Source organism: Pelmatolapia mariae, linkage group LG18 (assembly GCF_036321145.2).
Source record: "Pelmatolapia mariae isolate MD_Pm_ZW linkage group LG18, Pm_UMD_F_2, whole genome shotgun sequence".
Lineage (NCBI taxonomy): Eukaryota > Metazoa > Chordata > Actinopteri > Cichliformes > Cichlidae > Pelmatolapia > Pelmatolapia mariae.
Window position 1 is genome coordinate 34,320,281 of NC_086243.1, and position 25,507 is coordinate 34,345,787.

The 25,507-nt window shown below is 39.0% G+C and overlaps 1 protein-coding gene and 1 long non-coding RNA gene across 2 annotated transcripts in view; one reads left to right on the plus strand and one right to left on the minus strand.

Annotated features, from left to right (window-relative positions):
• The first annotated feature begins 1,023 nt into the window (after positions 1-1,023).
• LOC135932226 (uncharacterized) lies at positions 1,024-2,687 on the plus strand. Its single transcript, XR_010573338.1, has 5 exons — positions 1,024-1,112; positions 1,226-1,377; positions 1,490-1,522; positions 1,827-2,010; positions 2,490-2,687. It is a non-coding gene; the product is annotated as an uncharacterized LOC135932226 (long non-coding RNA).
• Positions 2,688-11,320: 8,633 nt separating this feature from the next.
• The window catches only part of LOC134617566 (uncharacterized), a 48,221-nt gene continuing 34,034 nt past the window's right edge, over positions 11,321-25,507 (minus strand). The window contains exons 3-6 of the mRNA XM_063462851.1: positions 13,798-13,842; positions 12,190-12,501; positions 11,983-12,057; positions 11,321-11,623 (exon numbers count right to left, since the gene is read on the minus strand). Coding sequence (XP_063318921.1) covers positions 11,475-11,623; positions 11,983-12,057; positions 12,190-12,501; positions 13,798-13,842 — 581 coding nt within the window. The 3' untranslated portion in view covers positions 11,321-11,474. The remainder of the gene's footprint in view (positions 11,624-11,982; positions 12,058-12,189; positions 12,502-13,797; positions 13,843-25,507) is intronic.

The following is a 25,507-nucleotide window of genomic DNA, read 5'->3' on the forward strand; positions in this document are numbered from 1 at the left end:
GTTTTTTACAGTTATTTACGTTGCTCCCACAAAATGTGGGAGCCCGAAATTGTGTCTATACTTCTTACAATCTGGCAACAAATAAATTGCACTGCGAACAAAGTATATCAACAAAGAAAACATTTTCGTTTCATAATTTCTTCGTTATATTCCCTTACAAAGCTAGCTTTAACGCTTCGAGGTTTCCTTTGTTCTTGCCGTCGCCTCGGCGCTTGACCCAGACTTTCGCTCTGTAGTTGCTTAGTACTACAAAAAATTCTAAATCTGTGATATATGATTGATAAACGTAAAGTTAACTGTATAAACGTGTTCAATGACTTTGTTACTTTTGATGATTGGAGAGCACTCGCTTCAATTCGCACACGAAAACTTTAGACTCAGTTTGAAAGCTCACGCAGCATTTCCACGTGACTGTACGTTGCACGCTCACCTAACTTTACGTTGCACGCGTACATGACTTTCCGTTTGTGCCTTGAATAATGAATAAGGCTACGTCCACACGTACCAGGGTATTTTTGAAACCGCTGATTTTTCTATGCGTTTGCACCTTTTGTCCACACGTAATGTATGTCTGGCCGTACATTGTGTTTGTATTTCCAGGCACATTTCACGAAGCAGAACGCAGTCGTCAGAGATATCCACGTGAACGCTGTGATACGTCTGACCTTCAGTCCGAAGAAGAAACCCAGACCAGTCTTAAAAGAAAGCACAAGTAAAACCTTTTTATTCACAAACATATCTTTGATTGTTAAGAATTTATGATCTTGTCTTTTATACATATCTGTGGTGCTTGCATACTGCAATATCGCCACATAATATAGTCCAAAAAGTGGAAGTTTGTAAACTTTTTAAAAATGCAAAGCCGTGTACACTTGTGCACTTCAAAAATTCATTGTATGCTGTACCTTCTTGCACGTCTCTGTTTCCTGTGTGTGTTGTTAGAAATCAAACTAACTTTAGGAAACAATATGCCAAAAGCATATTTACAATTACTTAAGACCGTTTTTAATTTATTTTCTTTAGACCAAATCCCCTGTACACATATACGGACTCAGAGGATGAGCAGCCTACAAAAAAACGGTTTCCCCAGGCCCCTCGAGTGAAAATACCAGGTAATAAAATACTGTCTAGTGTCTGTGTACATATCTGTGTCTGACACAAGGAAACTTTTTTGACAAGTTGTCTGTATTCTTAAATACTTAAAAAATTATCTTTTTCTAAACAGCCCTCATCACTCCGCAGTCTGCCCCCCAGCCCACTGATAGCAACCATCATAATGCCCCACCCAGCCTTCGGCACCTTTCGCCACTCCGGCACAAACCGACACAGCTTTGCGATCTCGCCAGCATGCAGAGTCTGATGTCTTCCCTATAGATGGTATGCTTTTAAAAAAGCTTTAAAGCTGCATCACAATGTCATTGTACTCTTATCTTCAAAACACCAGTTTATACTCCTGAATGTCATCTTGTTGTGATTTTTTTTTCTGTAGATTCCAGAGACTCTGTGAGGCCACTATTGCAAGGCAAGTTTGAAAATCTTGGAATTTCACAGTTTACATGGTATAACAAATATATGTGACAGGCAAAAACTAGTAAACACTTTTAGCAGTTACAAGAACTAACAAATGAATATCCAACAAAAGGGAATAGAAATACATTGTACTGCCAATACTTTGGTTTATTCTTTGTATGACTTGAAAATCAGGCTTTAGGGAAAACCAAATGACATGTTTCTATCATCAATTACATGAAGTAAACACACAAGCACTTGCATACACATTTAAGACATGAGACACGCTAATTCCATCTCTTAAAATGTGTCTATAGGTGAGACGCTTTGCGTTGATTGGTGCTGCTGGACCACACTGGAGGTGCGAGTCCGCCGTGTAATGGTTTATGCCATTACAAAGGAGCTGGCCTCTGTACTCAACTGGACAGGGGAAAAATACCAAGGACCAGACAAAGCAAAAAAGGGCATTTAAAGAGACAGCGCTGTGCAGATGCATATTTGGTAAGTTTTAACATTTATTGTAGTTTTATGAGCCTAAAGTGAACAATAAAGGGATCAATTGATGTGCTGGGTGCATTTCACATTTCCTATGTCTGTTTTTTGCTATATTACTTTGTCTTTCTTAATAACAAGACTTTCATGTCTGGTTAATCTGGAGATGGAGTCTTTGGTCTTCGGCTTGTTTTGTCCTCGGGTTGTACACTTTGTACAGCCCGAGGACCCCATGTTTTCTTTTTTCTTTTTTTTTTAAAGGATACACGGCACACCATGCTAAGACATATCACATTTTCAGCTTATAGCTCTTTGGGAATCAAATGCGGCAGTTTGCTGATTTACGCCTGATGACTTTCATGTTTATCAGCCTAGGAGTTTACATACTTTCTCCCTGCTGAAGACAATTAACAAGAGCTTATTCATGTGCTCTAATTCCCTTTTTTTGTCTTTGTTTTTTTTTGTGTGTGTGTCTATTTTTGTCCTAGATGGCCTGGCGCAGCAGGTAGGGGCGAACTCTATGTCTGAGTTGGTCTTTGCTCAAGCAGTCCAGAAATGGCTCAGATATGCTCCAGATCGTACGGGTGGCGCGCAGGACGCACATCATCCATCCCCATCCCGGAGTAAATAATAAAAAGTGACGTGAAACATAGAAATGTAAATAGGAAACTTTGTCTTTTAATAAAGTATTTTGCAAATGATACATGTCTATTGACCTTTTTTGTTTTTTGTTTTTTTTTCAATAAAAAGCAACTGTGCGAAAGAGGTGGAAAATCAACACCATAGCTCAACAGTGTTTCAATATCAGAATCTGACATTGTTTCAATGTCAACAGTGTTAGAAAATATAACATCGAATCAATGTCAGGTTTCAACATTGATTCAACATCAAAACCTGACGTTGTTTCAACATTAAAAATGGGTGCAAGAGTGACGTTGGGTCAACGTCACACTTCAACGTTGGTTCAGTGACATCACCTGATATTGACTCAACATTGTTTCAATGTTTCCTTGCTATCTGGGTAACACCATCCATGGCTGCAGTATGGAACAGATGTGGGTGTGTCCTCATCTCCCAGAGGAGTCCAAATCGTCATCAAACAGCCCTACAGACACAAAAACGTGAAAATATAAACAACCAGACTATCAGCAGTGATTTGAGTACTTTAAGACCTCTGTGAAAATCATTTACAGTATATATCACAGAATTTAAGGCCTTTATAATCACAGAGCATACAGAGAAAAGTACTAAACTGAATCAATTTCAGCTTTCGTTTCTCATGATGTATATTGTATTAATAATTAAATTTCATTATCTGTATCTTTACCACACATTTGCCACACAGGTGTAGATACTGTAGGTTCAGTGAATGCTTACATTGCACTGATTAGAATATACTGGACATTCAAAGCTAAGATTCAGCGCACTGTGTTAGAGGCTGGGATTGGATGAATTCATCATATATACAACCTTTGATCATCATTTATGTCCAGTTGAGAATGAATCTGTGCACTCACATATTAAATGAACTGAAATCAGTAGTGTGATCTCCAGTCTTGATATAAGGAATGAGAGAACTGACAGCTGTTATTTTAATCAGCCTGTCTCAGTTGTTTTAACTCTAAGTATCACAAAGTAATGCGGTAACATCTGGACTGACGAGTTTACTGTCAGCATTTTAATCGCTAGTTTAAGGCTGTAGGTTGCAGCCATTGCTCTAACACTGTATAAATGTAACAGGCCTCAGTGCTGGTTCTAATAGTCTGAGCTGCTTCCAGCTTTATTTGTGAAGAGCACAGCAGCTTACAAAACACGTAGCGAGCTCGTACAGCTGCGACGTAAAACTTTCATACGCTAAGATGATCTTAAAATAACGGGGCTACGTGCGGTGATGCTAGCGTTAGCCATGTTAGCACGTTACCTTCAACAGGTGGTCAGACTGCGTAAACAGGCACTCAGTCAGAGGTTGGGCTCTCCGTTTCGCTGCAGGGTCCCTTCATTCTTCACATATCTGTGTCGAGCCGAGAGTAAATCCCGAGGCTGAACGGCCTTTGTACAAGCACACACGCTTCTTAGCAGGGCGAAGCTATGAGCTAGAAAAATCCAGGCAGACAGCCTGTGTCTGACCAACCAATCAGAGAGCTCCTTACATCCCACGGTGTGGATAATTTGAATAGCCGCACGACTTTTAAAATGAAGTTGTTAATCCAACAGCTAATCCAGAAGTTAATCCCTGGGCGAACAGGAAAGGGAAATGGATTTTGAAATGCAGTTTATTAAATTGGAATTCAAAAATGTTTTTTGAAATGCAGTTTTTAAAAGCATTTTAAAAATCAGTTCATTAAATTGGAATTCAAAAATGAATTTACAAATGGAGAATTTATTCTACAATTCATTATAGGAATGAATTCTTTATTTCGATGTGCGTGGCTCTTGTGGTCCTCCATACCCTTATAGATGGCTAATAAATAGTTTCTAGCTGTGTTATCAATTAATCTGTAAATGCTTTATAACCATTATTAATGGTTTATTATGCATTAATTAAGGGTGAGAAAGTGAAAAACCTGACCGTTTTCTTGCCAAAAAGTGAGCCAAATGTGTTCACCTATAAATTTCATCTAGCGTTGCTATATGAAACATTTCAGACTAAGTTACTATCTTGTAAGCACAATAAGCATTTGTAAATATATATTTTTTAGCATATAACATTGTACTTTATAAATCCATTATGAATATCCACAACTACCAGTCGGAGCTTTGTTGTAAAGTGTAAAACATGTCACCATTTTTAATTATTAATAAACATTTATAAATGCCAAATGGGAGCCTTATTGTGTATATATATATATATATATATATATATATATATATATATATATATATATATATATATATATATATATATATATATATCGATATATATAGATATATATAGATATATATATCTATGCAAAATCATTCAATAATGAAATAAAACAAAATAAAATGACCATGACCATTGAATGGCTTAAGATGCAGTCTCTCAATCTAGTTCTTGGTATTTGTCAAAAAAAACATATAAAAATGATTATGCCTATATGTCAGCTCAGTGACTTATTTGTACAAAATGCCGTTTTGAGAAGAAATTACATTGTTTTGAATGTAGAGTTTCATTTTGCAGGAGAATTGAAGGGTTTTGCCCATTGTGTGTGTGTTTTTTTGATTTGTGTGTAGAGTTCTGACAACATGAGGCATGCTTTCAGGAAATGTGTGTAAACAGTTGGGAAAAACTGTAAAAATCAAAACATGAACAAAAACTCAATGAAACACAAGAATTATGAACTCAGCACATCAGAAAAATTCCAGGCCCATGGCAGTCACGTGTTCAATGTGTGGTCAGTATCCTGGAAATGAACATAGTCTGTTCTGAAAAGTATAAATCAGTCCAAGAACAACAGCAAAGGAGCTTCTGAAGATGCTGAAACAGGGAAATATCTTTATAAAATGAGTCCTCTGTCACGTTCTGCCTCGTGGGGTGAGTGAGGAGGACCCAGGAGCAGACAAGGGTGAGGAGACGAACTGAACTTGAAACCAAAAGCGAGCCTTTATTATGACTGATCCAAGAAGGTAAACAAAGCAGCAAGGACAGTGGCGAAACTAAACTAGAACCTGAACTGGGAAAACTAAAAACTAAGAAAACTGTAACTCAACGATGATAACTAGGAAGACGATGACTACAAACGCTATGAATAATATGAACACACTATTAACGCTATGACTAGACATGGGGAAGGTAACACAGACGACCTGACGCTGACTGAACGGAAACACACAGACTAAATACACACAAGGGGTGATCACAGGAAGTGGCCACACATGGGGAAAACAGCTGACACCAATAAATCATAATGAAACCACAACACAATAAGCAAAGAACACAATACTCTTTCAAAATAAAACAGGAAAACATGGAGACTTAGACATGACAACACAAGACAGACTAGACAAGAAGCCAAACACAGAAACCAAGGAGACAGGTGATAAATAATGGCTAACCATAACCTCAACTAAAACAAAAAAAGGAATAACACACAAACTTATAATCACAACCTAACATGAGAACCTCAAAAATACAGAATAAAACTCAAAACGCTGGGTCAGAGACCAGAGAAAAGGTCAGACTGCAGTTTGCAACTACATATGAGGACAAAGAGCTGAATTTGATCCTCCGATCTGATGGAAAATTAAACATGTTGCCTGAATGACCATAACTATGTTTGGATGAGAAGGGGAACTATTAGCAACGTGAAGAACATCATCCAAACATGAAACACTGTGCTGGCAGCATCAGGCTGTGGTGGTGCTTTGCTACATGAGGGTGAGGTTATACATCACAAGGTTGACTGAAGAAGAACACAAATGTGGTTGTAGTGCAGAAAATCTTAGGACGTCAGCCAGGAAGTGGACAAATGGACCACAATTAGTAACAAAGTCAAGTTAGTAGAGCGACCATCAAAAATCTGATCTCAGTCCAATAAAAATTTATGGAGAGAAACAAAATTCAGCATTTCTGTCAAGAGGACTGTTAGAGTGAATTGTTAATGTTTGTCATTTCTATGCTTGCCAACTCTGATGAAAGGGATTCCACTGTCCTTCCCCCCAGATTCTCGAGGTTCTGGTTGGGGGGGGCTGTAATGTTTTATTGCAGATACATCCTATCTGGAAGATCTGCTTCTTTTGATGTAAGCTTCCTGCGTTTATGACCCTTTGGTCAGCAGGAGGTCTCACACACACACACACACACACACACACACATACACACACACACATTCCTACTTACATATAGAAGTTCACACATATACATACAAAGCCTTGTCTTAGAACTATGTGGGCGTTACTTCTTGTGTGAACTGTCTCTCAATAAAAGGCAGCAGGAGGAGGCCATCGTTGGGGTCATTCGTGATGAGCTAAGATACCAACGAGGCCTCCCTTGCGCAAGTAATCGATCGATCGACTGTCTTGTTTTCTTTCATGATGAATAAGTCTCTAGAACTAGCGGGGTTTGTGGGAACAGACCCAACAAGGACTAGAACAAAATCCCAAATTTCTCAATAACTTTATCCCTGACCTGTCTGGTGTCTAAATCCAATCCAGAATCTGTGGCAAGATCTGAAAACTGCTGTTCACAAACACTGTCCATCTAATCTGACTGAGCTGGAGCTGTTTTGCAAAGAAGAATGGGCAAGGATTTCAGTCTGTAGATGTGCAAAGCTGGTAGAGACATACCCTAAAAGACTGGCAGCTGTAATTGCAGCAAAAGGTGGTTCTACAAAGTATTGACTCAGGGGGCTGAATAATTACGCACACCCCACTTTTCAGTTATTTGTAAAAAATGTTTAGAATCATGTCTGATTTTCGTTCCACTTCTCACGTGTACACCACTTTGTATTGGTCTTTCACGTGGAATTCCAATAAAATTGATTCATGTTTGTGGCTGTAATGTGAGAAAATGTGGAAAAGTTCAGGGATACTTCAATACTTTTGCAAGCCACTGTTTATTAGGGCACCAGAGGACACCCCATTACTTTTTTTCCTGCTGCTTCTTTTGGTCCATCTCTGTGTTGCTCTACTGTCTGTGCTTAAGGCTGCACACCACAGGGTTTTTGCTTTGCTCGCTTCTTCTGTAATTATCTTGCTATACTCTGTATGTATTTTCTTGCTTTTCATATGATTCAGTGTATTAAACACTGTTCCAGGAACTCTACTCTTTTCCAGAGCATCTTTTTGAGTGCATTGATTTTAATTGAATCTAAAAAAGCTGGATCGCCACATCGTTCGTGGGATAAGGTTTGCGACCACACTAGAAGGACTGACCTGACATCAGTCCAAGATTTGTCTTTAAAATGTCATAAAGTGAAAGTGTCTGGTTAAATGTACTGAAAGGTGTTAAACAAAAAATGCTGCTGGAAGAGTTTTCATTAAGAAATTGTTTGCACGTGGAAGGAAGAATGAACATTATTCTAGCAGAAATGTATTACAGAAATAATAATAATAAAACTAAATGATGATATTGATTTATAATTAACTACTTTATCATGATGTAAATTTCCAATCTGTTTCACCTGGGTTTTTTATTTTTATTTTTTTCTGGAAACTTGTAATATTGCTTAAATACATCAGCACCATTAAAGAGGTCTCAAAGTATGTTTGTGACTCTGAGATGGAGGTGAAATATGTGAACCTGGGCTGTGGTTTACTGCTCTCTTCCTGTCACAAACACTGTTTGACATCTGTTCATCTGTTGGTTTTTGTTCAGGCTGCAGGGATCATTTCTCACTGTGGGTATCAAGCTTCCAACAGGAGCAGTAGTAGGTGGCTGAATGATCGCGTTTAATTTTTTTGATCTTCAACTCACAGCCGTTTCGTTTATTCTCAGCTGAGAAATCATTTTTGTGAGGATGATTGTAGCTGTTATCTATGGAACCTGTATTCGTATTAATATTAAGAATAAGTTTGAATGTTTCTTTTTCTTTCTGCTGGTACCAGAATACAAGGGGCACACTGCTCCAACACTGTTCAGTCCCTCCACAGCTGAAGGAGACACTTTCTCCAACTCTCCTGGTCAAAGTTAAATCCTCCTGAATCAGCTGTTCTGCTGCCATGGTAACCAGTGCTGTAGAGACACAGACAGATAGATGAAGGTTAGTGTGACAGTGTTTGTTACAGGTTGACTTTGTTGGCTCCTGATTGGCTGGAAACACTCACCTGAACACAGACAGCACAGAGCAGCAGCTGGGAGGAAAAGCATTTTGTGCAGTGGTGTTTCCTCTGGTGAACCTGGGGAGAAGTGGCGCTCTGATGCAGCTGAGGCCAAACAAGGACGAGCTGTGAGATCAGACGAGGGCCACGTGGTTTCTAACAGGTCCTCAAAGCTCCCATCAGCCCCTGCGGCCCACAGATAAGACTGCTGCTGCTGATTGACAGCTCAGCTGAAGCTGCTGTGTGGTTTCATCGTCTTCATTTCAATCTGACAGCAGATCCAAAAATCTGGGTCACATGATGCAGAAACACTCAAAAACATTCATGTTCCCACAAACACATTCAGGTTGCTGTGAATTTAGTAACACACACTGTTATCTGTTGCTTTCTTCTTTATAGAACTTGTTGAATATGTTCACCTTTTCATTGTTTTTGTGAAACAAAATTAATAAATAATATTCACAGCATCTCATTTTTGTTGTTCTTTTTTTATTGTCGACAGTTTCAATTCACAGGAAATACACAAACACAATATCGGCCACGGATGTTAATCAATTACAAATATTTGATTTAGCTGGTGTAGGTCTGCTGCAGGTTCACATCTGTGTCCTCTGATCATTTCATTTGTGTGTTCATCATCTTTATACAAACAAAGAGCAGAAGAAGCTACTTTGAAGCTACAGCTGATAGAAAAATGATCAGACACAGATTTGATTTTTCAGAATGATGAATGTTTTTATTTAAACTGATATTTAGTCATATTTATGTGAAAAATAAAAAATATATGATATCATAATCAATAACATTTTTAATATATATTGTAAATAAATTATATATAACAACATTTAGAATGAACAACTTTTTTTTAAACAAACACATGTGGTTCGGTTGTGTGTTTAAAATATGTGCACACTGTGGTTCTTTCCCACATCTTCTAATGTGTTTTGTTCCAAGCTGGTTTCAGACTGAAGGATTCATTAAACCCTTTTTAAGAATCATTCAAAATGATGATCATCAATTATAATATCTATAAACAGTAATAAAAACAGGGCTGTGTTTTACGTCAGCTTCAGCTTCATTTATTTGTACCCATGGTTAGATTTCATTTGCAGTAGGCAGTCATCCACCTTTACATACACATTTAGGCCTACTTGGAAACATCTCTGTGATCTCTGCCAAGACAAAAGGATCAGAGAGACTGGTGTCGTCTCAACACTGTTCATAGTGTTTTCCTTTAGTGGTACTGACAGCATCTCACAGCGTGGTGTGATACGTGATACATCCTTGTAAATGAGTTATTTACCTCAGAGCCAATTTTTAGTCTCTCGTCTTTAGTTCATGTTTGTTTTCATCGTTGTTGTCACACCGAACCTCCCGTAATAAACTTCACTTAATTTTACGCCATCGAGCGTCCAAGTTTTGTCTGCGCCTGAGTCCACTCCTCGATGACAACATCTGTTTCATATTTTGTCTTTTTCACTTCATAGTAAATAATCAGATAATTCATATTTTATTTACCCTGACATAAAACACAAAGCTGTGTGGAGTAAATCTCATCAGGAAAATATATTTTATATCTAAATTTAAGATTTAAAATAACAAATTCCTTAAAAGCATCACTAGAGTTCAATGAATTTATAATTTATATATATATTTTTAAATATATAAAAAATATCACTGATTTAAATCTTAATATTAATATCAACAGACTTTATAGCACAGCGTGGGTGAATTTAATAAATATTCAGCACTGGTTAAATCATCAAATTGATGAATGTTCTTTGTTTGAGTTTGTTTCTCTGTGCTGGTCTTAATTATAATAATTATGATTTTATTTCATTTTTTTAATTCAATTTTATTATTTGTATAAATTGTACTAGCCTGAATAATTAAGCTGATTAATCAATGACACATTTTGATTAAATATTTTACATATTTATAATTATTAGAAAAAGCTAGAAAGATGCTCAATATCCATCTGAACTGATGGTGTCTTGTGAAATTGTTTTTACAAATGTTGTCTTAATTTATTCACTTTTTTCAATACTTTTAAATCATAATGATTCTATGTGACTTCTGTGGTATTTAATGTTTAGACTTCATCTTGTATTTGTGTTTTGTGATCGTACTAAACATCAACTCTGTAACAGCTCTGAGTTCACACTTTGTTTCTCTCACATGCATGAACACAGATGCTTCCTGAATAACTTGAAGCAGAGTTCATGCTTGTAACTGTCATTGTGTTATTAAAGTGAAAAGCCACAGCTAACGGTGTGGAGGCTGCAGAGCAGAAACCCACACAGCCCGTCTGCTGCAGGAGAGCAAGTTTGGATACAGTCAGTTTGTGCTTCACTCACACAGGTTGTTGTTTATCACACAATGAAAGTAGAATCAAATTCTTCATCTTGAAATCTTTATTATTCACACTCACAAACACAACTACACTGTTTGACATTTGAAAATCAACCAAAAACAAATCAAACAGAAAACTTGTGATAAAAATATACCTGATGATTTTTGTTACTACAATAAAAGTCACAATAAGTACAAAAAGAATTCTAACTCAGAGTAACAATACATGCAAAGATGTATTTATTTCAGATGATCTTCTAACTATTGAATAAAAAGCCAAAATAAGCACAACACATCATAACTAACATTTGTGATACTGATCAAAGTGATGAATGAGATGAATTGATGAGATTTGATGGTGAGAAAAGGCGAGCAGAAAACAGTCAGTCAGCATGTGTGCAGTTGGTGGACGCTCCCTTGTTTGTGAGGATCATCAGCAGAGAGAGTCCACAGCAGTACACCAGACTCTTCACTATCAGCACTGTGTACAGCAGGCAGAGCAGCTTCACCCTGCACTGAGACTGGAAGGACACTGAAGGACAGACAGACACAAAGAGACAGACAGACAGTCGGGTTATTCCTCTCAGATCAAGGAGAAAAAGTCCAAATAGAAACAGTCACAGCTTCTTCTTCAAGTGGATGAATTGATGTAGTGTTTGTGTCCACTTGGGGGCAGAAGAACTCCACAAGCAGCTAACAAACTGATCTCTGACATATTATGGTCTGTCTGCTGTTTGGTGCTGAGCAGCTAGTGTACAGTGGCTTTATCAGAGCTTGTTGGATGAAGATTTGATCAATTAGTGACACTTTAAGATTGAGTCCCTAAACTTGTTCCAGCTCCCTCATTGGACATTGGAGCTGTCCATGCAGAGAGGCAGCAGGTGATCTTACAGTCAGCTGGCTGCAGAGCTGGCAGGTCTGCTGGCTCTCTCTCTGGAGGACAGGAGGCTGCTGGAGCTGGAAGCTCTGAAACAGAAAAGGAGTCAAATGTTTGGAGCTGCAGTGAGAAATGTCAGTCCTCTGCTCCTCTGCTCTCTTTGACAGCATCTCCACATGAAGCTGAATCACTGCTGAACACAGTCACCAAGCCTTCATTACCTTGTTGTGTTTGGGCCTCCACTGTGCCCCCCTCGTGCTTCACCCAGCAGCTGTATTTATATGTGTCAGAATCACTGCCATCAACCATCCTGATGGCAATGGTGCGTCCCGACTCTCTGAGCTCCAGCTGCTCTCCCTCAGCAGGGGGCAGCTCCTCCGCTTCTCCGCCGTTCTTCTTCTGTCTTTTCCAGGAGAACTGGACCAGAGGAGGAAACATGGCTGAGGCCACACACAGCAGGGAGCTGTTCCCCTCCAGGTGGGCTCTGGATGCTGCTGGGTACACGCTCACCACGGGCTTCACTACCTGCTCATCTGAAGTTTGACAGCAGCAACAAGCAGCACAGACACACATTCACACAGTCAGCAGCAGCTTCCAGCACTGCACTGCATTCAGTCTGATCCTGGAAACTACATGGACTCTGATCACTAAACTACTCATCAATACAAAGTTCACTACATACACTGGATTCAGCTTCATGTTTGCTTCATTCACCAGCATGTTTAAAAAGACAAACTGAATTATTTTCAGCTCCATTTGTCATGTGTTTGCTTGTTATTGTTTTATAGAAATTTGGTTCAGTCCAATTTCAAAATATATACATTTGTCTTTATACAAGTGAAAATGTTTTTTCCATATTAGTCCTTAGAAACGAGTTCTAACAGAGATACCCTTTTGTCCAAAAATAAATTCAGCTTTTTTCATATTGTTTTGTACTATTAATAAAATTACATATCATTACACAAAATTAAATTCAGCAGATTAAATTTCCATTCCTCATATTTGTCTTTCAGACTAATTTATTCTTAAATATTTTTGTGTAAAAATTGGAAAAGTAATGCAGTGATTATTTTAAGTTATGTTTTTATTCATATAAAAAACTGTAGCAACAATTTTAAAACACTAAAACTGAAATGGTGAATAAAACGTTTTCAATAAAATGAGATATACTTCATGATATTTTTTAGACATAAATTACAAATTATATTTAATAAAAATTTGTATGTTAAAGTATTTTGGAAAATTTAAGTATTATTAACTTTTTATTGTCACGTACAAATCCACACACATGACTTAATCTCAGAAATACATATTGGAGTTTAACAATGTCATATTCATCCTAAATTTTTATGTCATATCATTTCTGAGTTTTCTAATCAGTATCTGTTTTTATCATTTTATTTACCAGAAGACACTTTTTGAAGCAGCTACATAAATGTTTGACTATTAAAAAATATTTGTTCCTCAACATAAAACAAATATTTTCTGACACCATATTTGTTAATTTATATTAATTTAATTTTAACATCAAATATGATCTTGTGTTCAAATCCAGCAGATGATGCAGAATTACTGAGATGATCAAATCCTAAATATTTGTAACATCACTAATATTTGCAGAAATAAAGAATAACTTTAGTTGTTCAGTGAGATTTAAACATGTTTTCAGAGATTATTGAGCTTTTCTTATGTAACAATGGCTGCAGATGAATTCTCTACTAATGATGAAAAAACTAACATGTAAAGCCTGAAGCAGCAGAAACTGACTTTAAACACATTTTCAGCTTCTATAATAAAACAACTGAAGGAAAATAAATGTTTGTTCTTACCTGTTACAGACAGTTTAGTTCCAGAGCCAAAGATGAGGTAGTTTCCTCCCACAGTGAGACAGACTGCTACAAAAACCTGTCTGCTGTTGAATGTGTCAGCTGAGGTGAATGAGTCCAAATGAGGAAGCAGGATCATATTTCAGCTCCATGATGTGTTTCTCTAATGTTCATATCAACATGACTGTCTCTTCTTCTCTTTTCTTTTAGCCACACTAGCAGCACAGCTCTGATGTTAATGTCAGTCTGTTGCTCAGTCCACTACTTTAGTCCACATGAAAATAGAAAATCACTATATAAGCACCAGTCCATTTATCCCATCAATGATACCACCACTACAATGAAACATGCTGCTGATAGTATCATGGTTTGGCCCATCTGGCTCACCATCATTAATCACACATTTAATTTTGAATTATAGCAGCAAATTCTAAAGAAAACTATCAAGAACATCTGTCTGTGAACTGAATCTCAGGAGAAAGTGGGCCATGCAGCACCACAATGACACAAGCCAGTCACGTTTGTTTTCTTTGTTCCAAATAATGGTGAAAGAAAAATAATCCAGTGAATCCAGCGAGTGATGTGATGCGTCTCTGATGTCTTTCTGATGTGGTTTTGTTGCGTCCTTCAAACCACACCTGCTGTATTTTAGAAGTGAAACATCTTGGTCTGCACAGGCTCTTCTATTTTCAACACTGACAGGATTTCCTTTGCTGTTTCTTCTGTCCTGCACATTTTCCTCTGTTTTGTGCAGCTTGATGGAGCTTCTGTAAAAAATAGAGCCAGAGTTATTTTTAGTGGTGCGGAGCAAAGAGATGCTCCAGGGATGCTTCTGAAATGTGCTGTGGCATGTCTGCTGGAATCATCAGTGTTGTATTGAGTGGCCTCAATCAGCTCCAGCAGCCTCGTAGGAACACAAAGCGCCCATGCCTGCTGTTAAAAATAGAGCTTTGGAACAACCAAGTCCAACAGAGTCCAACAAAAATGGTGTGAAAGAGCTGGAAGCGAGCAGTTCATGTGAGAAAATCCAACATGTCAGAATTAAAGCTGCTCTGTGTCAGAAATGGAGTCAAATTCTTCCAAACTGATGTGCTGGACTGATTATCAGTTACTGCAGGTGCTCCAGCCAAGGTGGAGCAGGAACCACCAGAACTGCCAAACCCCACTGACACACATCACACACACCACAAATGCCACACTCACAGAGAGACAAAGATACAAAACAGAGGGAGGAAAGATAGATGGTGGGTAGGCAGCAGAGGATCAGGGGACCATAACACCATCTTACACAGTTATTAACTAATGAGCTCATTGACTAATCTGAAACATCACTTTGATTTTTCTAACAGATTCATTGGAATTTCAGCTCACAGTGGATCTGCAACATGAGCAGCTGAGGACCTTCAAGAGCTGAATTTAACATTTTAAACACACTTGGGTTAAACACAAAGTTGTACTTCAGAAACTGTGGCAAAATTGTTTAAGGGCAACAACATCAAGTTATCAGATTGATCGTCACAAATCTGATCTCAGTTCAATAAAAAACCTAAAAGTTTCTCATGGAAGAAGTGAGACAGAGAAAGGCTGAAGTCTCCTTTGCTTTCCCCTGTAATCACATCTTTGAGGGGGTAAAAGGATTTAACATCCAGCCTCATGTGTTAGACCCAGATTTGTGGCATCAGTGTTAAAAAAAGTGCTTTTTCCCCTATGTTCTAGTAGTAAATCATCTTTGTTTTTAATCAAAGTTATAATCAAAGTATAATCCTGATCAATATGTTAAATGATGAATGTAGTTTCAAAAATTCAAATAACTGCTGATCTTATGTAAACACAGTGATTGGTGACGACCTACCAGAGGGAGGAGAGGTGGGGTGAATGAGCACTTGTCAGAGCATAAATTGGAGCCTCAGAGATGTTCAGAGTTTGTTTCCAGCAGTGCTTTGAGATGATCAGTTCAGATGATCGGATACCAGAAATTCACCATTGGAAATTCTAGCAGAGACACCAGAGGGATCAACCAGCTGCCCAAACAATGGATTTACAAATTCAACATGAATTTGGCTTCATCTCTTCACATCATCATCATCTTTGCTCTGTTGGATTATAATTCTAAAGGTTTGGACTCCCATCATTTTCCTGGTGGATTGCAGCTTCTCCCAACACTGAGAAGATCTGGGGTCTCGCTGTATTCCTGAAGTATCGAATATTCAGGATTCCTGCTTTCCTGTTGGATTGTTTCCATTAGCACAAAACACTGAAATGAAACAAAATTCAGCTCTAGATCTGCTCATTCTCTCCTCCAACCTCTCTCATCCCAAAGATAAGGACAAAATCAGCATTAGCTCAGAGTAGGTTAATGAGATAATTATTATTGATGTGATTTTTTATTATTTTGTGACTGTTATTATCATTTAATTCTGCCTCTGCTTCATTCCTGCCAAATTGCTTAGTAAGATATCCTGTAATTACAGTCTAAATTGTGGACATACCCTTTTTATACCTTTGTGAAATAGTAAAGGTGAATATAAGAATATTAATAATTTTATCGTAAACAGCTCTTAGGGGTTACTACTGTCCATCACTTTTTGAGGTGATGGATAGGGCATTCAAGGCTCTGGATATTGGGTTGTGTTCCCAGCTTGGCCTCCACCTCCCAGCTGGCTACGCCTCCAGCCCCCCTCCCCTGTCTATGGAAAGTGCGGGGCAGCCGATCGGCTCTGGGGATGGACCCTTGGTCACGTCACAACAGCCTTCGTCTCCACGGTTGGCTTAGCGTCTTGCTGGCCGATCATAGCGACCTGCCCCGTAAAAATGTAATGTATGTAAAAGATTTTAAGGAATGTTTCAGTATTAGTGCAAATGTTTTCACTGTAACTGAAACACTTTAGAAGATTTTAATGATCACAAAAATCAGATGTTGTTGGTGGTATGATAATAAAGATAATAACACTCACCTTTCTCTGTGGATGTCCAACCAGGGTAACACACGCCAATCCCAGCATGTGGGAACATAAACTTTGGGTCATCTGTGGGATTTTCTCCTTAAAAATCTCTGTATTGATGAGCTGAATAATGTGTACACTTGATTTGAGAAAGAAGCTCAACACAACAGTCAGTCGTCATTGTCAGGTATGGAGGAAGGAAGGCAGCAGAAGTCTTGGCAGAAGAGAAATACTAATGGACATCATCCCAGTGTGCCCTGGTGTTGTTAACAGAAAATACAAAGTTACTGTCAATTAAAATATAAGTTTAGAGAAAGGTCAGAGAATAAGATCCACACCTCTTCTAGTGTCACAGTTACACATCCTCATCTTTCAGAACAAGAAATCAGCCTTCAAGGTGGATTTGAAACTAATGCATTTAAGAACACAGATCATATTTAAAATACACATACAGGTATATTTATAACAGAGAGTTTAACCTCCACAAAAAAGTTCAAAATAAATTACCAAGACTGTGACAAATAAATCAGCACAGCATAGAAAGTTAGCTGTTAATATGAGAGCCTCAATTTTAATCTGTTAACCACATGTTAACATGTTGCAGCTCCAGCATTTTTTTTTAATTTATCAATTAAAGTATTAAATGGGTGTTATTCCCAGGAAATATTAGGATGTCAGCCTCTCTAACTTTATCTCTGATGAACTCATTTCTAATCCTGTCCAGTGAAAGTCTGAACATCTTCAGCTCGGCCTCCTGTCTTTTTGTCAGAGCTACAGGATCCAAACCAGACATCACAGCAGCTCTCACCAACATCTTGTAAATCTTCCTTTCACTCTGGCTGCTATTCTTCTTTCACAAATCACCTGACAGTCATTTAAAGTTAGTAGCACAGTGTGGCTGTGACAATGCTGCTCAAACTTTCCTAAATTACATTCCAAGTTATATACTGCTCAAAAAGATAAAGGGAACACTTGGAGTTACATTGTGTTGTTTAAGTGTTGCCTTTATTTTTTTGAGCAGCATATATTAAGATCATTTACTGTGAAGTACTTTAATGATTTGCTGATGGATTCACCTCCATCTCCTGTGTTCTTGCTGTCAGGTGGATCCTTGTGACCCTGTAAACAGTGATGCACCTGAGAGTCACAGACAGATATGTGGGACACAGACAGACCTCTTCCACAGCAGATGTCTTTAGTTCACAGGAGGAAAAATACAGGTGTGATAATGACGGCTGCATTCCAGTTAGCAGAGGTCCTGCTTTTGTGGATCAGAGTCAGTTTCAGACTGTTGTGTTACAGTGGACAGCTACAAATAACAGGTGTAGCCTGAAAGGTCGATCAGATGAAGATTATTGGTTTGAATCCATGTTCAGAGGTTGGTATCTATCTCTCTGAGATTACTTTTTTTGTTCATAAAGTTGTTCTGAGACAAACTGCTGCTGCCTCCAGCTGACTGGTTCCAGGTGTTGCAGGTATGAATCCTCCTGATGGTTCAGTCTGAGAAGAACTGAAGTCAGAACAGTTTTTAAATGTTTGCTGGCACAAAAACACAACCTGACATCCAAAGTGAAATACTGTGATTTAAAAGTGGAATTACAGAGAGGAGTGGTGATATCACGGCCACTGAACTGTGATAAAAAAAAATGTTTTAAAGAACAAACAGTGTGCTCTGTAGAGCTGTTTGATAGTCAGAATACACAGAAGTCCTGCTCTCACACTGACAGCAGTGATGGAAAGGTAGAGATTCATGATGGCTGCCAAATAGGGTTGCCAACCGTCCCTTAAAAAACGGAATCGTCCCGTATTTAGAAACGAAAGTACACGTCCCGTACTGAGCTAATAAGGGACGCACTTTGTCCCGTAATACAGTGAGAATCAAAAGTAGTCTATAAATGTTAATGGAATTAACGCTTTGTTTGAAAACATAATTCCCAGCCCCTCTCCTGCTTTGTGACCAATGAGCTGACAGCACACTTATGACAATTCGAGTATGACAATTCAGATTACCGCTTATCTCATTGGTCGAGGAAAGGTCGCTTACGGAGAAAATACCGGAACACAGCAAGAAGCATGGCCAACAGGGAAACAAACGCCGACACTGCGGTGCAAGTCTCGGACGACAGTACACCTAAAGCTGGGCAGACACTGTGCGATTTTCAAACTGCACGATTGACTCGCAGGGGTTATAAGTTGGTAGGTCACGATGCAGGGTCTCACACTATACCGCCCGATGCTCTGATGCGACCTGAGTGCTCACACTGTGCCTCCATAAAATGAAGGTTATAACAGAAATTCTGTCGCTCGCTCTCCCTCTCTGTCTTTCACTCACACAGACACGCACACCACCACCATCAACTTTGCTAAATTGCTAATGAAAAACATTGATCAGGCAGCTGTGATTGAGCAGCAATGTAAATCCAACTATTTTCACAGTTGTTGTGGTCGTGATAATTTTGTGAGGCCACATCAAAAAGGCTCGGATGAGCTTTCCAAAGTTCTACAAGTTGTGCCTCCATCGCTTGTGTCCAGATCACACGCTGCACAGCCGTGCTGCTCCGTCTTTTTCACCGACGTTTACGTGTTTGCGCATGGGCAGTGTGAGCGGCTGCGGTGACACCCTCACGAGCGATTGATGATCGGGAGCTGGTCGTGAGGTGTTAATCGCTTCTCGTTACCCCACGTATACTACACGATGCACGATGAAGGCCAAAATCGGGCCGATCACCAAATCGGTCACACGACTCAAAAATCGGCTCAAAATGGGCCAAAAATCGCACAGTGTAAGCCCAGCATTAGACCAGCAATGTTTGTTCCCCTCAGAGAAAGAAAAAAAAGGCTGCAAAAGTACAGGGAGGAATGGGAAAAGGAAAACACCTGGCTGGAAAAGTGCACGATAATACCTATAAAGCGCACTGCACTGTGTGCCGGTGCACTTTTTCCATAGGCATGCTTCTAATGGTGGGCACATGAAGAACACGAGGGGCGTGAAAGCTCGGGGAACCCTTAACCAATTTTTTGTCCACCAGGCCACGGCAGAAGCAGATATGGTATGTAAACACTGGTTTGTTTTTTTAAACCCTCTGGTTAAGGTTAATATGGGCATGTGCAGTGAATATCAGCGCTATGTGGCCAGAAGTGTGATAATATAATTTATTTTGTGTAATAAACAACTGCAAGGATAGATGATTACAACAAATAGATGACTAATACATAAAAGTAATACATAGATGAATAATGATGATGAGTTATGATGCGTAATCATGGGAACAAGCGGGTTTACAAACGGCAGCAGCTGATTAGCATTAGAAAAGCTGAAATAATACCTCAACTGAAGCCAATTGTACTAAAAGCACTATATGTGCACTGTTACAAGAATGTTTTTCATTCTATTATTTTCTATTAATTTATATAATTTTAAGTTAAGCAGGACAGAGTTCTTTTAAAGAAAGATTTACTTATATTCTCAAAAGTTAAGCATGACAGGCTTCTGTTTAAGAAAGAGACCTGTTTTATTGTGTTGTCATTTTGAGCTAAAAATAAATGGCTAAATAATCATTTGTTTCCCATGTGTTCATATCACAAAGAATATGCATCTACTTAAATCAAATTCAAGTCAAATGGTTAAAAAAAATAATTTCACACACAAAAAAAAGAGTTACAATATTCACCACACTGGGAAGGGTGAAGACAACTGGGTTGCCCGGCCCTGGCCATGAGGTGTCCCTTATTTATTTTTCAGGGAGTTGGCAACCCTAGCTGAGAGTTTACCCACAACCTTTTCTAAAATCTTAGCAATTAACGTTATTTTTGAGATTGGTCTTGTTACGAAATGACTATATTCTTAGTGTTTATTTTCTGTTTATATTGTTTTATAGAGGCCAGAGTAGGAGAACGCCATTGTGAGTAGAATGTGTGCCAAAAGTACTGACAGGATACTGCACGCTGCAGAGAACAGGAAGCGGGGCAGACAGAAAGTGAAACTAAGCAGAGTGCACTCCAGAGTTGTTTTGATCAAAATGTGATGTGTGTGACGTATAAGAGAACTATATATACGCATTTGGCTTGTAATGGTTTCAGACCTGTTGATGCTTGCTAGCGTCCGCAGCTCTCCTTTTCCGGAAATGTCGAATAAAGATGATTTTTTGAGCTTTGACCACACTGAGTCGGGTTTTCTCTGTTCAATACTGGGGATTAAAGAATCTGGTTTAATATTTGGTGTTTCCGCCCGGTTCCCTTTGTAACGGAGAGAACAAATGTGGCCCAAGGTGGAATCTGAAATGAGGCAGACAGAAGACTGGTCTAAAAAGATTTAAAGGTAAGCACCACCTGTTCAAAAAAGCAAAGGGTGCATATTGGATGTGTTTTAAATTATCTGTTCGCCGAGTTAATGATCTTCACCGTTAAATTGTCTCAGTAGTGGTGAAATTAAACTAAACATATTATAAAATTTGTTCAGTAGATTTCTGGTGACATGTCCATGGTGATTTTGGGGTAATTTGTGACAATAAAGTAAAGTCTGGGGAATATCTGATGAAAATTTATTACTGTTACTGTTGGGGTGAATTTTAGAGTTGATGTGTTGTGTTTAATGTTAATTTTGTTGTGTCAGCCAAGAGAAAGAGATTAGAGTAGGGCATTTGGTTAAGGGAATAAGTCCCTATTGATTAGAGGGCCGGGCCCAAGCATCAGGTAAAAAACTGGTGGTTGGAGTCCCCAGTGGTTTTTATAAATTTATTTAAATTAATTTAATTAACTTAATTAACAAGTTCAGAGGTGGGAACCTCCTCCTTTCTACGGATGCGTGGAAAGGTCTTGTGGTGTCAGGTCATCTCACTTAGCCAGTGCTAAGACTTGGGACTTGGGAACGGCTAGTGGTCAGTAACTGACCACTTTCAGTGCATTATTTGAGTGAAGAAGCCGGGCTTCGAGCGTGACCACCTCAACGTAGAGTGACCGGTAAAGCTTTAAGTAAAGCTTCAGGCGACAGACGCTGGTAAAGTGGAGCTTCTGGTCAAGCTGCAGGGAACGCTTTTAAGTTAATGTAGGGCTTAGAGATCGGACCGCTGTCCGGGACAGAAAAACGGGTTCATTGACCAGCAAGGTGAGACCTGGGCACATAGGCTTTTAAATTTGTCAAAATTCGGTAGGAAAGCTGGTACGTATAAAAATTTAAAAAATTTTACACCACCACCATTCCTGCCTGTGATTTGAAATACATTCTGGGATACCTGGCTGCCCCAAGTCCACACAAGCAATCGATTATCTAGGATCGACCTGTCAGGAATTACTTTATTTATTTTATTTTATTTTTTTGTTTGTTTCACACATGGTACAGCAGTAATTCATTTCCTATACACGACCTTCTTTTCAATTAAAGTAACACTCTTTCCATGCATGAAAAGGAGCAGGGAAGAAGAATAAATTCTTATTGACACCTGCCCCCTATCTATAACTTTATAGTTTGCAAAATTTTTGCATATGTTTTAAAATTTGCAATTTATATTTGTATTTCAAGTTATGAAAGTTATTCACTAAAAATGTTTGTGGTTTTTACACTAAAATTTTTTTCTCTACTCAGCCTCTGATTTTTCTTTAGCAGCGATGCTGGAAATGAAATCAATGACAACAGTGTAAGTAGGCACTGCACAGTCATTTCTTGTAGGTACTGCTGTCATGGTGACAGTCTGCAAACTGTGACAACTACACTAGCATCGTATTTATTGTCTTCTATTTCTCTAACTGTGGTCCCTTGGGGATAAATAAAGTCTTTCTGATTCTGATTCTGGACTCAGCAGGTCTGACTCTGCAGACACAGTTTTCCTTCTCAGTCTGCAGGAACACCACCAGTTTGCTCAGGTTGTCTTTCTGGACTCTTCCGTTTGCTTTTCCTCTACTTCCTGTTTACTTTCATTAATAGACAAAATAATGTAAAAATCATGTCTATTCTGAAGGCTGAAGGAGGCTCAGACCACCTATCTTAATATAAGCTGCTTGTTTATGTCATGGTTCTCAAGATCTGGAGAGGTTGTGGTGTGTGTATTTTTTGTCTTAGCCTCTCCCACCAGGGCGGAACTGGACCTTGAATCCCCGCCTCTGAACCCGCCCTGAACACGCACCTGTGGCTCATTCACACTGATCCTGGCAGACTACTTAAGATGGCAAGAGAGGCTGCTTCCTTGCTGGATCGTCACACTACCTAGCGTCAGTGTAGCCTAGCCTATGAAAGTGTTCCTTGTGATCTCCTAGAGTTTCCTCCTGACATTGTTTTCCTCTGTGTACAGGCCTCCTAGACTCCCTGTCCGTCTTCCCTGCCGTCTGGATTTCTGTGGATGTGTGTGAGTGAGCGTGAGCTATTTGGAGAGAGTTACGGATCAAGTTGAAGAGGAGCGTGTGTGTACCCCCGTCTGGGACCTTCCCTTCGGACCCCGCTCTACTCCCTGGAGCTCCGTGTTATCCGTTCCACTGTATATATGTATATATTCTCACTTGGTGTCACATTGTGAATAAACCCTCACCTTCTCTCTAAACTTCAGAATCCTGCGAGTGAGTCCTCTGCCTACTAATCTGTGACAGTTTAGGATGACATGTTTCCTAAATTCTCTATGTGAGGATAAAGCATGACTAACAGAGCTCAAAATAAAGAGGGAATAAAAACCTTTGGACAACATTTACAGAAACCCTAAATGTCCAACATTTCCTTATAAGCAGGACTTGCAGACAGTGAGAAGGAGCAGCTCTCTTTTTAAGGGAACAAACCTCTGGTACAACCAGGTCAGGGCGGCCATGACCTGCTGGGTTTGGACAACCTGGGATTAGTCTGCTGACTTAGTGTCTGGATACAATGCTCAATTTTTCTGGGATTCTGGTTTATCCAGCAGATCTTGGGCCAAGATTCAGTTTCCTGCCACTGCTCATTGTTAATGAAACCAGAAAATTTTTTGATAAGGTGAATAAAAAGTGATGTCTGGATTATGTCTGATGGTGCAATGCATTTTCAGCAGATGGACTATTTTGCTCTTCTCACTGACTGTTTACCTGCATGCAGCCAAAGCTGCTCAAATGTGATTGGACAGAAAACACAAACTGGGTACAAACACATTTATACAAAATCTGTTTATTTCTATCAAAGAGAGAAAAACAGGTGATAGAAAGATGAGGCACCTTGACTGATTCATCCTCTATAAACAAAATCAGCGTCCTAATGAGCCGCTGCTAGAAGTACAAAATCCTGACCTGACATCAGTCCAAGATTTGTCTTTAAAATGTCATAAAGTGAAAGTGTCTGGTTAAATGTACTGAAAGGTGTTAAACAACAAGTGCTGCTGGAAGAGTTTTCATGAAGAGAACATTAACACTGTGAATGAGGGATGGACTTTGATTCAGTTTGACACAATCTGTTTTTCTTTCACTTTGAATAAATGTTTTTGTGGGACTGAGGATACATTTGTTTACATTTGGAAGTTTGATGTCATCTGTTCCTCTTGTTTCTATCTTAAAACATGATGAAAAATCTGTTCAAAACAGAAATAAATAGAATTGAATTTCTGACAGCAGTAAATAAAAATCGTCCCTGAGCTCAGTATGTTTGTGACTCTGAGATGGAGGTGAAATCTGTGAACCTGGGCTGTGCTTTACTGCTCTCTTCCTGTCACAAACACTGTTTGACATCTGTTAAGATGTTTGTTCAGGCTGCAGGGATCATTTCTCATAGTGGGGATCTTTCTTTGCACACATGCAGTAGTAGGTGGCTGAATGATCACGTTTAACTTCATCTATCTTCAACTCACAACCAATCACTGTATTCTCCACTGAGAAATCGTTAATCTGAGGATGATTGAAGTCTGTTTTGACTTCACTTGTATTTTTGTTAATTACAAGAATCTGTGTGAATGTTTCATTCATCTGGAACCACCATAACCCAACAAAATCACACTGTTCAGTCCCTCCACAGCTGAAGGAGACACTTTCTCCAACTCTCCTGGTCAATGTTAAACCATCTTGAATCAGCTGTTGTGCTGCCATGGTAACCAGTGCTGTAGAGACACAGACAGATAGATGAAGGTTAGTGTGACAGTGTTTGTTACAGGTTGAGTTTGTTGGCTCCTGATTGGCTGGAAACACTCACCTGAACACAGACAGCACAGAGCAGCAGCTGGGAGGAAAAGCATTTTGTGCAGTGGTGTTTCCTCTGGTGAACCTGGGGAGAAGTGGCGCTCTGATGCAGCTGAGGCCAAACAAGGACGAGCTGTGAGATCAGACGAGGGCCACGTGGTTTCTGACAGGTCCTCAAAGCTCCCATCAGCCCCTGCGGCCCACAGATAAGACTGCTGCTGCTGATTGACAGCTCAGCTGAAGCTGCTGTGTGGTTTCATCGTCTTCATTTCAATCTGACAGCAGATCCAAAAATCTGGGTCACATGATGCAGAAACACTCAAAAACATTCATGTTCCCACAAACACATTCAGGTTGCTGTGAATTTAGTAACACACACTGTTATCTGTTGTTTAACAGCTGTGATGAAAACACTGAATATACAAACTAAATTAAATGAAATAATAAATAAACATAAAATTATAAAAAAAATATTATATGCTGAAAAATACACTGTCAAACATACTACTTACATTGATATATGAAAAACAATCACATGTGGTTCGGTTGTGTGTTTAAAATATGTGCACACTGTGGTTCTTTCCCACATCTTCTAATGTGTTTTGTTCCAAGTTGGTTTCAGACTGAAGGATTCATTAAACCCTTTTTAAGAATCA